The following is a 15,754-nucleotide window of genomic DNA, read 5'->3' on the forward strand; positions in this document are numbered from 1 at the left end:
AGATGGATAATGAATGTTACTATCTTGTCGCAAACGAAAGCTTTTGAGTTCCCTCTAAATAACTCAAATTAGTTTCCGTGAATAACCAAACATGTAAAGCAAAGTGTGTTTCGTAAGAGAAATTTTTTTGTGTAAGGGTATCACCACGCGGCATATCGATCATCCCATTGTAAAGATTGCACGGCCTAATTATTGTCAATTGAAATAGTTTGTGGCATCTGATTTTTAAGTTATTGAGAGCCTTTGGAAATAAAATTTGACCCTAACAATACTGCATAGTGCATACTGGTTGTTATATGATTGGACATATCACATATCAAGCTAAATTTTTTGTTGGCAGTAAATTTCGTATCAGCTATCAAGTAAATATATCAATACAGCATAGCAGAAACAGTTTTTTTTCAAAGCACAGTAATGTCAAACCAACCCTATATCTCTATTCACTCCATCAAGTTCTCCAAGTTCTCATTATTATTGTTTTTAACTTTAATTTGGATCATTTGACTGAAAACTCATGTGCCTTTAGAATGGTAGGTTGGTAGCACTGAATGGCATAAGTTACTCTTGGACGCTCTCGGACATTTATTTCTGCCACGTCCACGTCCATATTTCTTTTATGAGTCAAGTTCAATCCATTGGTTCCACAATTGCGAGAAATGCTTATATCCGTCTGCCGTATCAAGCACTGCACTCTGTCATATAAAAGGCGGCCGGACACAAGTAAATATCTTTCCTCTAGAGTGGGCCTTCTAGTTTTTCATGACCAGAAAATACCAAGCCTCTTTCTAGCATAGTGATTAGTGGCCTTCAAAACTGTGTTTGATGTAGGAGTTGTGTAATACAAATAAAGACCCATTTGGCTATGCTGTTTACTTCTTTTATAACAGAAAAAGTCATTTGGTAACATGTTTCAATGAAAACGGGTGCCTGTTTTATTATTTTTACCAGATTACTGGTCTTTACAGCTTCAAAATGGCGGTCTAAAAAGCAAAGAGTAGTTGGTTTTAACTGGCTGTGGATGTCTCATTTTAATCTGAAACACCAAGAACCAAGAATATGGTCCTTGAGCCAGCAACCCAACAATCAGAATTTTACAGTTTCCTAAGCACTATTTAACTAGCACGAACTGTGGTTAAAAACAAAAAAAAAAAAAGAAACAAAATAGCTTTTTAGGAAGCACAAGGGCATGGCAGTATTAAACGAAGGGACTAGATAAAACAGAATAGAATGGTGGCAACATATAGATATTAATTTGTTGGGTATTCTAATAGACAAGAGACATTTACTTACAACGAGATTGTCACATTGTCTGTATTTTAAATTAGTTACCCTACTGCTATGCATTTCAACTTTTTCACATAACAATGTATAATTAGTTTGAAAACAACTTCAATGACATTCCCGTGATAAGAAAGTTGCTCTCCACATTTTCTTATAAGTAAGAGATAGCAAAGGTCCCAAACTAAAAGCAAACTACAAAAAGTGAAGAATATGATAAGGTGGGTTCTAATCTTGATTCTTCTACTACTCACTCAACTTCTTCCTAGCTAGTTCCTTCCAAGCAATACAGAATCTGGTTCCTCCACTCACTCATGCTAATAGTGCATTTACACTAATATTAAATAATTAATTAATTCACATCCAAACCATACATCTAAAACATCTTGCCAGTTTTTGGTTTTTTTCTTCTCTCTCTCTCTCTCCCACGCCCTCTCTTCAGTTACCTGTTAAATTATTTCTTGGCCTCTAGTTTGGTAGGACAAGGTGGAGAGGCAGGTGATGCTGATGACACAGTAGGCCAAAACTGAGCGTTCTTCACCTTTGAGACACTGGCAAGGACACTCGATGGGGTTACATCTCCAGTGACTGTCACCTTCTTTGCTGCAAAGTCTATGTTGAATGATGTCACCCCTGCCCACATAAATGAAACACAAATATTGAGTTAAGTTTATACATTCATTGATAAAATTAAAATTACCATAAGTAGATATTAGCTATGTTGAATGAGATGTTATTGTAATTGAGAAAGGAAAATGATTTCCGCACACTTTTTTTTCTCTCTGCACGCTTCAATTCATTATTGTTTCTTAATTCTTGTTTGATTTATTTCAATACAAAGATCAGAAATAGACATGGGTGTGCCGTGTGCATGAGAAGAAGGGAATGGGTGCGGAATTCACTTTCCTGGAATGATGCAATCTAGTAAAAATGTTTCAGCTTTAAAGAGCTAAACAAATTACCTTCCATTCTGGATAGATGTTTTCTCAGTTTTCCTACACACCCTTTGCAGTGAAGGGACACCATCAATACAACAACCTGCAAAAGAAGATCATTATATAAGTAATCATTTAAACAATTACTCAAGGCTTTGATTATTCTCCGACCTGGGATTCATACTCTCAACAATTGAAACCAAATTTAAAACCCTTAACATTCTTTAATGTTACCTCTATGCATATAAACTAACAATCTGAGCAAGAAAAACAGAAAATTTTGGACAAACCTGGTTGGAAGGCGGTGGCAGTGGTGGTGGCGTTGGTGGTTTTGAGTCTTTTGTCAGAGATGAGGAAGAAGAGCCAATTGAAGAAGTAGTAGATTTATTTTCTGTGATTATTTTCACTGCATTCTTTTTCTGCCCAACCGGAACCAATGCCAAAACCGGATCGTGATCCGATAACCCATCAAAGATCACAGTATCACTCAAAAGGTATCTGGAGGAGCCAGGAGGAGTAATAAGATCGATAGGGTTGGCAGAGCTCTTCCTAACAACACTCTCACTTAGAACAGAAGAAAACTTCTTAACATTTTCATCCAACTTTCCATGAAAAATATTACTAGTACTCTTCCTCATCTGATCATTTTCTTTTGAGGAGCTCTTGGTACTTGGTCTAAGTGATGAGGAGGTTGCTTTTTTCTTGCTCTTTGGGAGTTGGTGGTAGGCCTTGGGGTTGATGGGGGATTGGGAAGAGCATGGAGCAATGGGAAGGGTTCTGGAGCTTGTGCTTCTTCTTGCATCTTGGATGATGGGGTTGTGGCGGTCGAGGGCTCGGCCGCCGAGTTGTACGACGGAGGAGGATGCTTGATGATCCATGTTCATGCATATGGCTGTTGAAGCTTGGGATGCACAGAATATGTCTATGCCTTTCATCTTCATATTTGATATGATAACACAGTGTGGGAACCAGTGGTTTAGAGAATCTGCATAAAAGGGGAAGTGAGAGAGAGAGAGAGAGGTAGGTTTAGAAAAGAAGGTAGGTAGTTTAATTTCTGCTTTTGAGCTTGAAGCTTCCTCTTGGAGATAAAGGGAGGAGATAAAACATAATATGGTTCTAGATTCCAAGCAAGTTAAAAAAAAATGATTTTTTTGCTAGTTAGAAAAATGATTTAATTGTGTAAAACACAATTTGTGATACAAACGATACAAATAAATAGATCAAAGAAGATAGGGTTTTTTTATTTGGGCCTCAATAAAATTTTACCAATAATTTCAACCAGATGAAAGAAAAAAAAGTGTCTGCACCAAAATACAAATTAACTTATATCCTCTAATAACGAGTCGAAAATCAAATATGGTGGTCCTTCCAATTAAACGATCTCTTGCTCTTCTCGACTCCCTTTCGAGTTTCTCTGTGTCGATCTTTTTTTTATATTATATTTTATTTTTATTTTTATTTTTTAAACAAACTATATTATTTATACTAAGGGGTAGAGGAGTAGGCTAATCCTCATAATCAACTAACAATAATATAGTTCAAATTCATTTTTGACAAAAATCAAACTTAAGACTTTACTTAAAAGTGAAAATGAATATTACTACACCATATCAGTAAGTGGTAGCCTTTGTGCAGTTAGATGAATTAATGTAGGAGTGTCGGTGTGCCATACATGGGTAGTTGTATAACTTACATTTGTAATATTATTATATTTTTGGTATTCCTTCAGGTATCATTTTTTTTTCTTTTTTCAAGTAATTTAGGGCTGGATCATGAGAGCATCAGAAATTGCAGATGGTGCACTGGGACCAAGATAAATAGATATTTAATTAGGGCATTTGTTCGTGTAATTACAGAGCTAAATATCCTAACTTTAACTTGATAAGTGTGGACGATCCCGTGACAATTTCCTTTGGATGCTTTAACCTTAAGATTTATATAATATAGGAAAGTGAATTTAATATGAAATTGAGTCCTGCTAGAACTAATTTATTGTATAGTCTGATAAACTGTTGGCCTGCTGGGGCATGCATGCCCTACAAATTTATTTTCACTACTTATTCACACGCTTGGCAGCAACTTGTTCCCGATATGTTTTGTTTTTTTAAATGAAAACAAACAATTGATCAGAAGAGACAGACCAACGGCTTCCTCAGTTTCAGTGTGACGGTCACTCGGATGTTACAAATTCACTTATATTGTAATATGTGTACTAATTTATGAATAGAATAATTAGCTGAAATAATTAGTTTTTGACGTTTAATTGTATAAATGGTCATATTTTAGTAATGATGACATGTTAATCATATATCAATAGCATAATAATCACACAAAGATAATATAGCAATCACATTATAAAAATTGATCATTTTTGCAACCAGATGTCAAAAATTGGTCTATCCAACTAATTGCCCTCATAAATATTCTGTTTTAACTTTGTGATACATCAATCATGTCTCTCTCCATATTATAATATGCAACAGGATAGTCACTCAAAGCAACTTGGTATCCCCTAGTATATGTCGTGGGTTCAAATCATATTGAAATCGCAAGGAGCTTGTAAGTAACTTAGTTGACTAAAAGCATTTCTTTTTGTACCTGAGGTCAAGAAATTTTCTTTTTAAGTGAAAACTGAAATTATATTGAAATTAAAACTAAAAAAAAAACTGAAAAGAGAAAAATAAAGGTTTGAAGAATTAAAGAAGGCCCTACAAAAACTTTCCTAAGAAGCCAATCACACCACACCAGCAACGGAACAAAAATATGAAAGGAAAGCTTTCCAGATGATATTTATCATGCAATTATTTAGATTCCTTTGAAATAAATGCTGCCAGCATATAAGTTTGCAAATAAATAAAAGAAAAATTAACGAAAAGTTTAAAAAAAATTTAATTTTAATAAAAAATGATAAATAAAGATGTAGTGAATAGTACCAGGAAAAGGTAAAAATGAGATTTTTTATTAAAAGTAAACAGTACCGGAAGTGTTTCGTTAAAACTCCCATTTTGAAATTTTTCTTTCTTTTCTGTGGATGGATGAGACTCAAAATCACTCACTCTCGTGATATTTCTACTTCTCAAAGCCTTATGGGAACAGATGCTTATATAAATGGCTATCATGATTCATCTAACTCCTTTCATTTTCTTCTTTTTATCCCCTGCCAACCTAATTGAGTCCCCGTATTCATAAGCTATAGTTTAGGAGACAACTTATATACAATGAGTTCACCGTTATCATAGCATCTCAGTCTAATATTGCATTGATATGAGTAATTTTATCTTCACATAACAACGTATTACTTGATCAAAATGTTACGGTAACAATGAGCTCGTTTTATGTAAATCATTCTTATAGTTATAGACTCTGTCAAAAGACAAAAGACATGGAGGATCTTTTTAAGAAGAAAAATAAGGATGTTATGAGAAATGGCACATTGTATTGCATGGAGGTGGAAAATGGTGGGGTTGTATAGAAGGTTGTCTTTCTTCTTTTTGGCTTTGAAGTTGGGTCAAAACTTTATTAGAAAATTATATATAGACGTGTGCTGTAAGTGAGAGGAAAGCTTTTTCATTACTTCTAGACGAGATGGTCCCACTTCCCAGGGAGGGACTAAGAACCCAAACCATGCATGGCTATATGGCATGGCATTATGGCATATGACATTAATCCCAAATTCCAACTTTTACCAACAAATTCAAAAGGAAAAGGCAAAAAATAAACAAAACTTTCTTGGATTTTAGGCCGGCAGAGCCAAGCTGTTGGGATAAAAAGGGCTTGCGTATATAAAAGTGATTTGAAGTTGATGGATTTTACTCATTCTTGCTTAACAAGTAAAATAATTATCACCCCTTTTCGTTCATACCCACTAATTGCTCCCAATTCCAAAAGCGGAGAAAATTGTGTCAATGGATGAATATATCTCAATGGCTATACATCTTATGTGATGAGAAATAGAAGCACAATAATTGTACAGATTCAGTGACACAACAGAATCTTCTGTTAAATACAGAGCAACCTGAAGCCGAAGCTGATGTCCAACATTAGTGACAGGTGTGGACTTGATTGTATTGTGATTTATCGGAACTCTAAATTTAACACCTGATTGCCAAACTTTTATAATTATGGTATTCGTTCTGCACACCCTGAACATTGACAACTACACTAAAAGAAAAACAAAAATGAGCTATTATTGACACTCCCAAAATCTTAAGCTATTATGTGATTTCCTATTTTACCACTATATTACTTTTAGTGTCTACAATCTTGAAAACCTCATTAAGTATGATGACATAAATATGGGTAAATATTTATGGGGGAGTTGTAAAGACCTTTTGTGCTCTAGAAGCAAGTAATCTTTTACTCTCGAGTCTGAGCATGTATGCAAAAGACTCTAGCTCCATATAGAATCGGTGGCTACTTTATCAAGTCAGCCATTTCTTCGTGCTCAGGCTTTTTTACTCTTGGTCTGAGCAAAATTCTTCATTTTTTTTTTGGGTAATTCATGGATGAACAACCATATATGGACCCGATACTACTGGAAAGTTTTGATGAAATTTACAATGGTGAAATGGAAGAAATGTCAGACTTGAGTAATCCTTCTAACTCTCTTGAATCAAATTTTCATAGTATGTCTGCTCATGATTTTTTGTTCTTTTTATTTACTCGTTTAATTATTTTTAGTATTATAGGTGTTTCATTATGAGTTTGAACATATTTGTATTTCAATCTCAATAACATGAATTAGATATTCAATTTCATGGATTAGAATTGGGGTTTTCCAGTAGACAAATTTATTTGTTGGTGCAATGCAATTTCATGAATAAGTTTTTTTGTTGCTACCCTTTGAATGCTTGTTTTTTTTTACCCTGATTTGCTTTTCATGCAATGAGTTCTACCCCCTTATTAATTGACTTCTCATTTGACCAACTTCTTTTGTTTTATTAACTAGTATGATAGCTTCCATTGTTAGTAAGTTTCTATATATTATGTTGAAATGAATGGTTCACATGCTATAAAACTAAGTTTATTTTTATCTAGGGAGTCAAATAGAGATCAGTGAACATGACACAATGCTCTTTGACTGAAAAAACCTTCAAAGTCGGGAAGACATCCTTGGTATTGTTCATGAAATTGCATTAAAGTAAGGGTATGCAACTGTTATTCGGAGATCGAAGGCTGATAAATATGTTATCATTGGTTGTGATAGAGGTGGTAATTATCGAAATACCAATCTTTCGTTAGAGGACAAGAAAAGGAAAACAACATCTCGATTGATAAATTGTCCTTTTGAAATTTGGGGAAAGAAGAAACAAGAAGGATTTTGGAAGGTGGACATAAAAAATTTGTCACATAACCATGATCCTTCAGCTGACATGTATGGGCATCCCTATTGTCGTCAGTTTTTAGAAGACGAAATCTTGCGCATTAAACAAATGACCATGGCCAGTATACCACCTCACCAGATTCTTTCTTCGTTTCGTCAAAGTAATCCTAATCTTTAAGAAATTTCTCAAAGTGTCTATAATGAAAGGTATAAGATTATGAAGCAGAGTGTAGGAGGACGTACGGTTGTTCAAGCCTTGTTGGATGAACTTGGTCAAGGTGGTTTCACTTATAACATTGAGTATGATTAGAATGGTCATTTGACTCATTTGTTCTTTGCCCATCCCATTTCAATTGCACTGACTAAGAGCTACTCAAATGTTTTTGTGATGGATTGCACCTATAAGACTAATAAGTAGAAGATGCCATTGTTGGATATCATTGGGATCTCAAGTTTCAACACATCATTTTATTCTTGTTTTGCCTTTTTGCAAAAGGACGAGGAAGAGGATTGTGTATGGGCACTGACAGTGTTTAGTAAACTCGTGGGAATTGATAATCATCAAGTGCCTATTATATCAGATAGGGAATTGGCGCTGATGAAAGTGATAGAAATTGTCTACCCTAGAACTACAAATATTTTATGTGTCTAGCATATTGAGAAAAATATCCTTACAAATTGTAAGTCTCATTTTGAAAACGAAGATGATTGGGTTAAGAAATCAATTTCAAGAAATCAAAGTTCGACTCTCAAGTGAGAAGATTCGTGTGTCACATAGACTTCGAATTCCCTTCTTTAAAGAACTTGTTACTCATGTATCTATGTTTGCACTGAATGAGTTACATAAGCAATATGAATTAGCAAAATCCACTGATGTTTTATCTCGATGTAAAGGCCATTTTTTAAAAAACAATGGGCCTTCCTTGTGCACATATGATTAGAGAAATGAGAAGTGAATTGCAATTGAAGGACGTACATGAGCAATGGAGGATTGATACAAGATTGTTTAGTGATGTTTGCGATGTTAACTTGGATGGTGATAGAGAGATGAAATAAGTGATCTTCTGGCAGATTTTAAATTGAAGTACGAAAAAAAAAATGCCCATTTTTTGAAAAAGAAGGTACCAAAAGGTAGCTATCCCTATTTCTTCTCTTCCTTTAATTCTTGAGCCTACTATTCAAGGTCGTTCATCAAAGTCGAAGAAGAGAAAGGAATCTAACTTCACACAACATGAGCCTTCGTCATTTAAGATAGTTGAGAACTCCCGAAAATGTAGCATTTGTAACAGTGTTGACCATAATCGTCGAACCTGCGAACTCAACGAGAGAGCTGCATGAGTTCTATGATATGATTGTAGATTTTGAACAGAGACATACTTGTACGTTCTTTTTTTTATAATTACTCTTTAAATCACGTTCATCTTGGTTGGGACTTGAAATTAGTTTGTGTTCCCTCAACTGAAATTTCTCTTGCATGTGTAACAACCAAAGTCTGCAAATAGACTATAGGACGTATTTATATATGTTTTCTAATTGTTTTGGTATATTTTATTATGATATACAGGTTATGCACTTTGCTGGTACATATTTGTGTGCTTGATTGAGATGTGGAGGCAATTGAAGATTAGATTTTGATTAACAAGGAAATGGAAACAAGCTTCAGGCTTGGTTTGAGATGTGGAGGCAATTTATATGTTTGGATGCTATGTTGGTTAAAATTCTAGAAAAAGAACATGAGTTTATTCCTTGTTATGATGTTCAAGATATGAACTGTGATAACCACACAACTATTATGTCATATTTTAGAAGGATTACGTGTTGCCTTTAGCAACAATTTTATTTTGTTGAAAAGAAGGAAGAAAGATGTTATTTGGGACATTTGCTATGCTATTTGTTTCATGGGAAATCTGGAAAGAAAACAAATCCACTAGAAATCCCTCCAATTTTTATCGTCAGCAAAATCAATTCCAAATGAAAGATTAATTAGGCTTTCAAAAAAATGAAAAACATGCTCAAAACCCAAGCATTCCCACCAATTTATTTTAGTCATTAAAATTATACTTAATGAGGTTTTCAAAATTCTAGGCACATTAAAAAACAATAAAAGGGCAAAATCGGAAATCAAATTAAAAGAATTAAAATAGATAAATCAGAAATATAGAAGTGTGGATTGAGATTTTGAGAATGCCAATAACGGTTCCCAAACGAAAAAGGAAAAATCAAAGAGAGAGGACTGCGGAGCCAGTGAGCCTCCACCTTCCCCACTCCGATGTCCCCTTTTGCTTAATTCCGGTCACCCCCTTCCCATCCTCAATCGAGCTTCGACCAAAGTTGAAAGGAACTGACAAAGAGGATTCACGGTGATGACAAGAGAGGGGCAAGCACCGATCAAGGAAGGGTGGTCGAGGCAAAACCCTTCCATTTTCTCTGTTCTTCGGTTTTAAAAATGCTATGGAATACCTATTGGGCCTCATATAACACCAGAAAGAATTCAAGCTACCAATACTTTGATCAGTATTAGGCTTTTCTGCAGGCAGAATTTACTCTCCCTTCAAGATATCAAAAACAGTAAAAAAGAATAAGAGAAGATGCACCCTTCCACCACCACAGTGTATGCCAGAAAATGTGGTAAAAATATTTCATCAAAATCTAGTGACTGCAGACTCTCTGCTGGTCAAGCACGGTCGTTAAATAGATACATTTCCTACAGTGGCATTTTGCTTGAATTGCCAGGTAAATGTGAACCGAGGATGACAATAATAAACGAATCGATTTGATACAGTCGTGCTTCACACTATACATACTGGTTCTCCTCATTCTTAGTTAATCCCTTTTCCTTCATCTTCATTTAAAATGCGATTCTGGAAATCACTCACCATTAGAGGCAGTCCTTCCCTCAGCGAGACTTTCGGCTCCCAGTTCAATAGCTCCTTGGCTTTGCTAATATCGGGCTTCCTCTTGTGTGGATCATCAGCAGTATTTGGTCTAAATTCTATTGTCGCACTTGAATCAATTGTATCTTTGACAACCTGTTCATCAGGAACAACAGAAAATTTGAGAGTGCCATAGTAGAATCTCTCACTGTTGTGGGCATAAAAATTACTTAGAATACCAAATCTTGTAACAAACAAGGATAAAAGAAAGCAAAATGCTAAAAGTGCTTCAAAAGAATTAGGGCCCAAGCATCTTATAGCATTTTCTGAAGTCTAAATGGTACATGAAAAATATTAAATTTACGGAAACGAGGTTTAAGACAAACCTCAGCAAGCTCAAGCATGGTGAACTCCCCTGGATTACCCAGGTTGAAAGGTCCCACATGTTCTCCGTCCATCAATGCCATCAGTCCATTGACCTGTCATTGCAAAAAGTGTTCTATAAGATCATCTGCCATGTCCTAAAATTAAACTACTTCTAGAAATTCCCGGTGATCATGAGATCTATTGTTTCAGCCACACAATGTACACGTTTCAAAGTACAAAAATAAAAAAGTGGCAAGCATGAAGAATATACATCAGTAATACGGCATGAGCAAAAGTTGCAACGAAAGAACTATAATGATATAGAAAGTCTGGCATACCAAATCGGAGACATATTGAAAGCTTCGTGTTTGTTTACCATCACCATACACAGTCAATGGTTGTTTGCGGATAGCCTGCACAGACCGCCAATGTCGTTAGAATAACACAACAATGAGAATCACATTGCAAAACTTTTAGTATTCATGAGTTTAATTGAAGAGATTCAAATCACTTTAAAAGGAAAGGGTAGTATTAACCTGTGCAACAAAATTGCTAACCACACGCCCATCATCCAAACACATACGTGGCCCATACGTGTTGAAAATTCGAGCAATACGCACCTGAAAACAGAAAGCTTTATGTGAGCTTGACAAGTCAATCATGGTAAACGAGCCAAGGCAAATCCTATCTTACTTTCAACCACATTAGTTACAACTTCTGCAGGATAGAAAAGGATTTGGATGAGACAAGGTTAAGAAATGGAAAGACAACTTGTATACTTCGGTCAAGGATCAAGTAAAAGTGCAACTGGTGCAGGGTGAAAATTTGAATTACCAGAAAGCTCAAAACAACCATACATGGAAAGCCCAAATAAATAAATTCACTTGGCTAAGCTTCAAGTTGGCATTACCATATAGTTCAAGCTACCGTAAAGGGAAAGCACAAATAATACTTTGACAACTTGCAACCCTTAATGTATGTGATGTGCAGTTTTTGGTAGCTTTAAAACTATGGCATATTTAAAAGTCCACCGAATCAACATTTAAAATGACAACTAAAGTATAGAACAGAAAAGTTTTCCAAGAGAAAGAATATGTATAAAGTAGAATACGTGAAATGAATTTAAAGGAACAGACTAGATCACCCACAGTCTAATGTCACCATGAAAACTCCCAATGCAACTGGAAAAAGAGGGGGGCGGGTACCACTAAGTTAGTAAATTGACAAAAGTATGCAGTTTCTCAAGAATTAAATGGTCGTGGAAGACCAGATTGGAGATATGGATATAAAATCCTATATAATTCTACTAAAATGTGAAGGAATAACATTAACATTCTACATCTGCATGCCAAAAGATCTGCGCATCAAATTATGGATTCCAATAGTTCATCTACAACTGAGCAACAGAATCAAACTTTCAGTCACCTCAACATCGGCAGCTCGATGATAATCCATTGCCAACGTCTCTGCTGTCCTCTTTCCTTCATCATAGCAACTCCTCTCACCTATTCATTTTCGAACGCACACACGCGTAAACACATTAAACAACAAAAATGCATTGTAGACGAAAACATCTAAGATATAAAAGGAAAAGAAAATGCAAGAATAACAACCAACGCACCTATAGGATTTACGTTTCCCCAGTAAGTTTCCTTCTGAGGATGCTCCAGAGGGTCCCCATAAACTTCACTCGTGCTAGTGAGCAGAAACCGCGCCCCGATTCGCTTGGCAAGTCCCAACATATTAAGAGTACCCATCACATTGGTCTTGTAATCACAGTCAAGGACGTCAAAAACTAAACTTTCATAATTCAACCCAAAAAATGAAGCAAAAAACAACCGCCCAAATGCCTGAATTCAATAAAAACTGCGAAAACTAGGAAAAAAGTATAATTGATTGAAAAGGATATGATTGTCTTGACTGGGTTATACTTGTAATGAACAGGGGAGGCAGGGCAAGCCAAATGGTAGATCTGATCCACCTCCAGCAGAATCGGCTCGACGACGTCGTGCCTAATGAGCTCGAACCTCGGGTTCCCGAAATGGTGCACCAGATTGTCCTTCCTCCCAGTGAAGAAATTATCAATCACAATGACATCATTACCTCTGTCAATGAGCTTATCAACGAGGTGGGACCCGACGAACCCAGCTCCGCCGGTGACGACGATCCGCAGCCTCCGCTGGCCGAGCGCAACAGGGACGCGACCGACCTTGGCATGGGTGGGCTTGGAGACGAGGTCGTGGGCGGTGGAGAAGGTTCTGGAGACGGAGGTGGCGGCGGAGTTGTGATCGGAGGGGCCGAGGCGGGAGAGGGTGGGCTGGAGGATGAAGAAGGTGGAGCCGATGAGAATGCCGACGAGGATGAAGAGGAGGCGCTGCTCCTTGAAGAGGTAGTTGATGGATCTGGGGAGGGATCGGGGGTGCTTGGGAGCTTTGGTGGAGTAGGGGGAGCTGAGGGTCGATGGGATCTCTTCGTCCCGTCGGTGGTTCAAGCTTGATTGCTTGTGCAGTTGCTTCATCATTGGAATATGGGGATTGAGATTTTCTCTCTCTCCCTTCTTCTGGTGCTTGATTAGGGAGAAAGGCAGAGACTTTCTGGTTCAGGCGAAAAGGGTTAGTGGGGGAGAGAGTGTGCGTGATTTGATTTGGAGTATGGAAGGTCTGTGTGTTTGAGAAGAGGTGGTTATGGTGATGGAGAGATGGAGGAACGGAGAAATATGTGATGAGATTTTGGAGGGGCCTGCTTTGAGTAATTAGGAAGGGATTTGCAATTTGAATGGACCCAGACTATAGTGATGAAACGCGCGGGTGGCAGTTGGTGTGTGGGGGAAATATGGTACCAACGACAACGAGGATGTGAGTCATGTGACGGTGTCGTGGAACTGTTCTTTGATTATAAATCAGCAATTTTACATACCACTGAGTGGGATTGAATTGTGATTAAAATTGGAAGATCCTTAGCTTGGTTTTTTTTTTTTGGTCAAAAGATAAATTTTGTCAAATTAGTCATCGACAGAATTTGAACTCATGTCATCATGTAAGAGCTCAACACATTTTCACCATTGTGGTTGTAATAATTAAATTTAATAGTTAAATTAAATATATGTAACACAGTTTACTACGCAGAATTAAATCTGAACCCATAAATTAGCGCATTAATCAGATATATTTTGAAACATATTATTGTGTGCAAAGTATGAGTGTGATTTTAATCTCACGTGAGTATGAGTGTGATTTTAATCTCACCCTCAAATTGTAGTGTCATACATTTATTTCAGTTATTTTTTGTCATTAATTAATGAATTAATCAGCTATATTTTGAAATAATAATAATAATTGCATGTGATTATAGACTTAGAGAGGCGGTGTCACATCCCCGTCCGGTGTGGATCACTTCCCGGGCCCGCTCCACCACCGTAACACGATATTGTCCGTTTTGGGCTCCAACTACGCCCTTATGGTTTTGTTTCTGGGAACTCACACGAGAACTTCCCGATGGGTCACCCATCCTGGGAATGCTCTTGTGTGCTACTCGCTTAACTTCAGAGTTCCAATGGAACCCGAAGCCAGTAAGCTCCCAAAAGGTCTCGTGCTAGGTAGGAATAGGAATATACATTTAAGGATCACTCCCCTGGGCGATGTGGGATGTTACAATCCATCCCCCTTAGGGGCCCGATGTCCTCGTCGGCACACACGCGGCCAGGGTTAAGCTCTGATACCAAATTGTCACATCCCGGCCCGGGGCGGATCACTTTCCGGGCTCACTCCACCACTGTAGCACAATATTGTCCGCTTTGGGCTCCGAATACGCCCTCACGGTTTTGTTTCTAGGAACTCACACGAGAACTTCCCGATGGGTCACCCATCCTGGGAATGCTCTCGCGCACTACTCGCTTAACTTAGGAGTTCCAATGGAACCCGAAACCAGTAAGCTCCCAAAAGGCCTCGTGCTAGGTAGGAATAGGAATATACATTTAAGGATCACTTCCCTGGGCTATGTGGGATGTTACAGGGAGCATTCTTGATATGTTGAAAGCTTCATCATTTTAGGTGTTGGCTTTATACATAGACAAGAACGACGTGACATGTTTTAATCAAACCTTAACATGTGATGTAACCAATAGCACCCCATAAATTAATTCAACCAAATTATAAAACGTGTCAGTGTTAAGCGACGAGATTATATTTCTTAATAATAATGTGACAAAAGGTACATATTTATGTTAACTTAATTTGAGTTATTAATTTCATGTTAAGTGGTAGATTGTTGTGTATAGCATTAGAAATTGGTGCAAATAGGTGAGGAGTGGGTTGTATATTTGAGATTTGAGAAGATTGTGAGAGATGTATTTGAATTGTTCATCCCAAAATATAATGTGTGCTAATCCGAATGCAGGCTTCCCGATGCTAGCTAGAGTTTCACCAAACTTCTCCTATACCAAAAACCGGGCCAACTTTGGGCCTACCAGAGAATGGACAGGATATACTCCACATAGAAGGCCCATTGTAAAAAATGGACTCTAAATTGGAGCCCAAAAAGAAAGTAAAAAAAAAGATTAAAAATAAAAAGACAACATTTGCGACCACAGTGGGAGTCGAACCCACGACCTTTTGATCCGAAGTCAAACGCGCTAATCCACTGCGCTATGCGGTCAACTTGTAAGTTCTTTGCCTCTTCAATTCTCATAATATCATGAATTAAAAAAAATATATATATTTTCTCTTTGGACAATATATCCTGTGTTCAAGAAATTGTAAGTTATCAGTATTTCTTCTAAATGATTAAGATCAAGTTTATTATTTGTTTTAATCAGTTTAATTTTTTATATGCCGGTCAATGACTCATACAATGTTAAATTAATTTTTTTAATGGGAGAGTTCATAACAATAGCTTGCTGCTAGAGATTTCACATGTCTTTGAGTGCGTGACACATCCTCTAGTAGTATTTCTTTACACTTGTATGTAAGAGATTTTTAATT

At 36.9% G+C, this 15,754-nt stretch overlaps 2 protein-coding genes, 1 non-coding gene and 3 pseudogenes across 4 annotated transcripts; 3 read left to right on the top strand and 3 right to left on the bottom strand.

Annotated features, from left to right (window-relative positions):
- Positions 1 to 1,404: 1,404 nt before the first annotated feature.
- On the bottom strand, positions 1,405 to 3,597 carry LOC137746291 (protein SODIUM POTASSIUM ROOT DEFECTIVE 2-like). Its single transcript, XM_068486369.2, has 3 exons — positions 2,504 to 3,597; positions 2,241 to 2,316; positions 1,405 to 1,911 (listed from the first exon to the last, which is right to left on the bottom strand). The coding sequence occupies exons 1-3, from the start codon at positions 3,152 to 3,154 to the stop codon at positions 1,733 to 1,735; spliced, it is 906 nt and encodes a 301-aa protein (XP_068342470.2). The 5' UTR covers positions 3,155 to 3,597; the 3' UTR covers positions 1,405 to 1,732.
- A 3,117-nt stretch (positions 3,598 to 6,714) lies between these two features.
- On the top strand, positions 6,715 to 8,254 carry LOC148692296 (protein FAR1-RELATED SEQUENCE 5-like; annotated as a pseudogene).
- Positions 8,255 to 8,261: 7 nt separating this feature from the next.
- LOC148692297 (uncharacterized) lies at positions 8,262 to 8,874 on the top strand (annotated as a pseudogene).
- A 1,241-nt stretch (positions 8,875 to 10,115) lies between these two features.
- LOC137744953 (UDP-glucuronic acid decarboxylase 1) lies at positions 10,116 to 13,657 on the bottom strand. Of its 2 annotated transcripts, none has more exons than XM_088681395.1 (7): positions 12,685 to 13,657; positions 12,397 to 12,544; positions 12,201 to 12,280; positions 11,312 to 11,395; positions 11,114 to 11,188; positions 10,796 to 10,888; positions 10,116 to 10,565 (listed from the first exon to the last, which is right to left on the bottom strand). In XM_088681395.1, exons 1-7 carry the CDS (start codon positions 13,294 to 13,296, stop codon positions 10,356 to 10,358), a joined length of 1,302 nt encoding a protein of 433 aa, XP_088537521.1. In that variant the 5' UTR covers positions 13,297 to 13,657; the 3' UTR covers positions 10,116 to 10,355. The 2 variants fall into 2 exon arrangements, with proteins under 2 accessions (XP_088537521.1, XP_088537520.1); XM_088681394.1 differs by having other exon boundaries at positions 12,397 to 12,539; positions 12,680 to 13,439.
- A 1,697-nt stretch (positions 13,658 to 15,354) lies between these two features.
- TRNAR-UCG (transfer RNA arginine (anticodon UCG)) lies at positions 15,355 to 15,428 on the bottom strand. The gene has a single exon. It is a non-coding gene; the product is annotated as a tRNA-Arg (tRNA).
- Positions 15,429 to 15,541: 113 nt separating this feature from the next.
- On the top strand, positions 15,542 to 15,713 carry LOC148692298 (U2 spliceosomal RNA; annotated as a pseudogene).
- Positions 15,714 to 15,754: the final 41 nt, after the last annotated feature.

This window comes from Pyrus communis, chromosome 12, assembly GCF_041283825.1.
Source record: "Pyrus communis isolate YQ-2024b chromosome 12, ASM4128382v1, whole genome shotgun sequence".
Lineage (NCBI taxonomy): Eukaryota > Viridiplantae > Streptophyta > Magnoliopsida > Rosales > Rosaceae > Pyrus > Pyrus communis.

What these genes read in the sequence shown, in the direction of transcription:
- LOC137744953 (XM_088681395.1), bottom strand. Translation starts at nt 13,296, where the DNA reads ATGATGAAGCAACTGCACAAGCAATCAAGCTTGAACCACCGACGGGAC. An exon ending in ATCGAGCTGCCGATGTTGAG is followed by an intron (nt 11,396 to 12,200) that starts GTGACTGAAAGT and finishes TTCTGTTTTCAG; the next exon opens with GTGCGTATTGCTCGAATTTT. An exon ending in TTCAATATGTCTCCGATTTG is followed by an intron (nt 10,889 to 11,113) that starts GTATGCCAGACT and finishes TTGCAATGACAG; the next exon opens with GTCAATGGACTGATGGCATT.
- LOC137746291 (XM_068486369.2), bottom strand. Translation starts at nt 3,154, where the DNA reads ATGAAGATGAAAGGCATAGACATATTCTGTGCATCCCAAGCTTCAACA. An exon ending in TGCCACCGCCTTCCAACCAG is followed by an intron (nt 2,317 to 2,503) that starts GTTTGTCCAAAA and finishes CTTCTTTTGCAG; the next exon opens with GTTGTTGTATTGATGGTGTC. An exon ending in ACATCTATCCAGAATGGAAG is followed by an intron (nt 1,912 to 2,240) that starts GTAATTTGTTTA and finishes TTATGTGGGCAG; the next exon opens with GGGTGACATCATTCAACATA.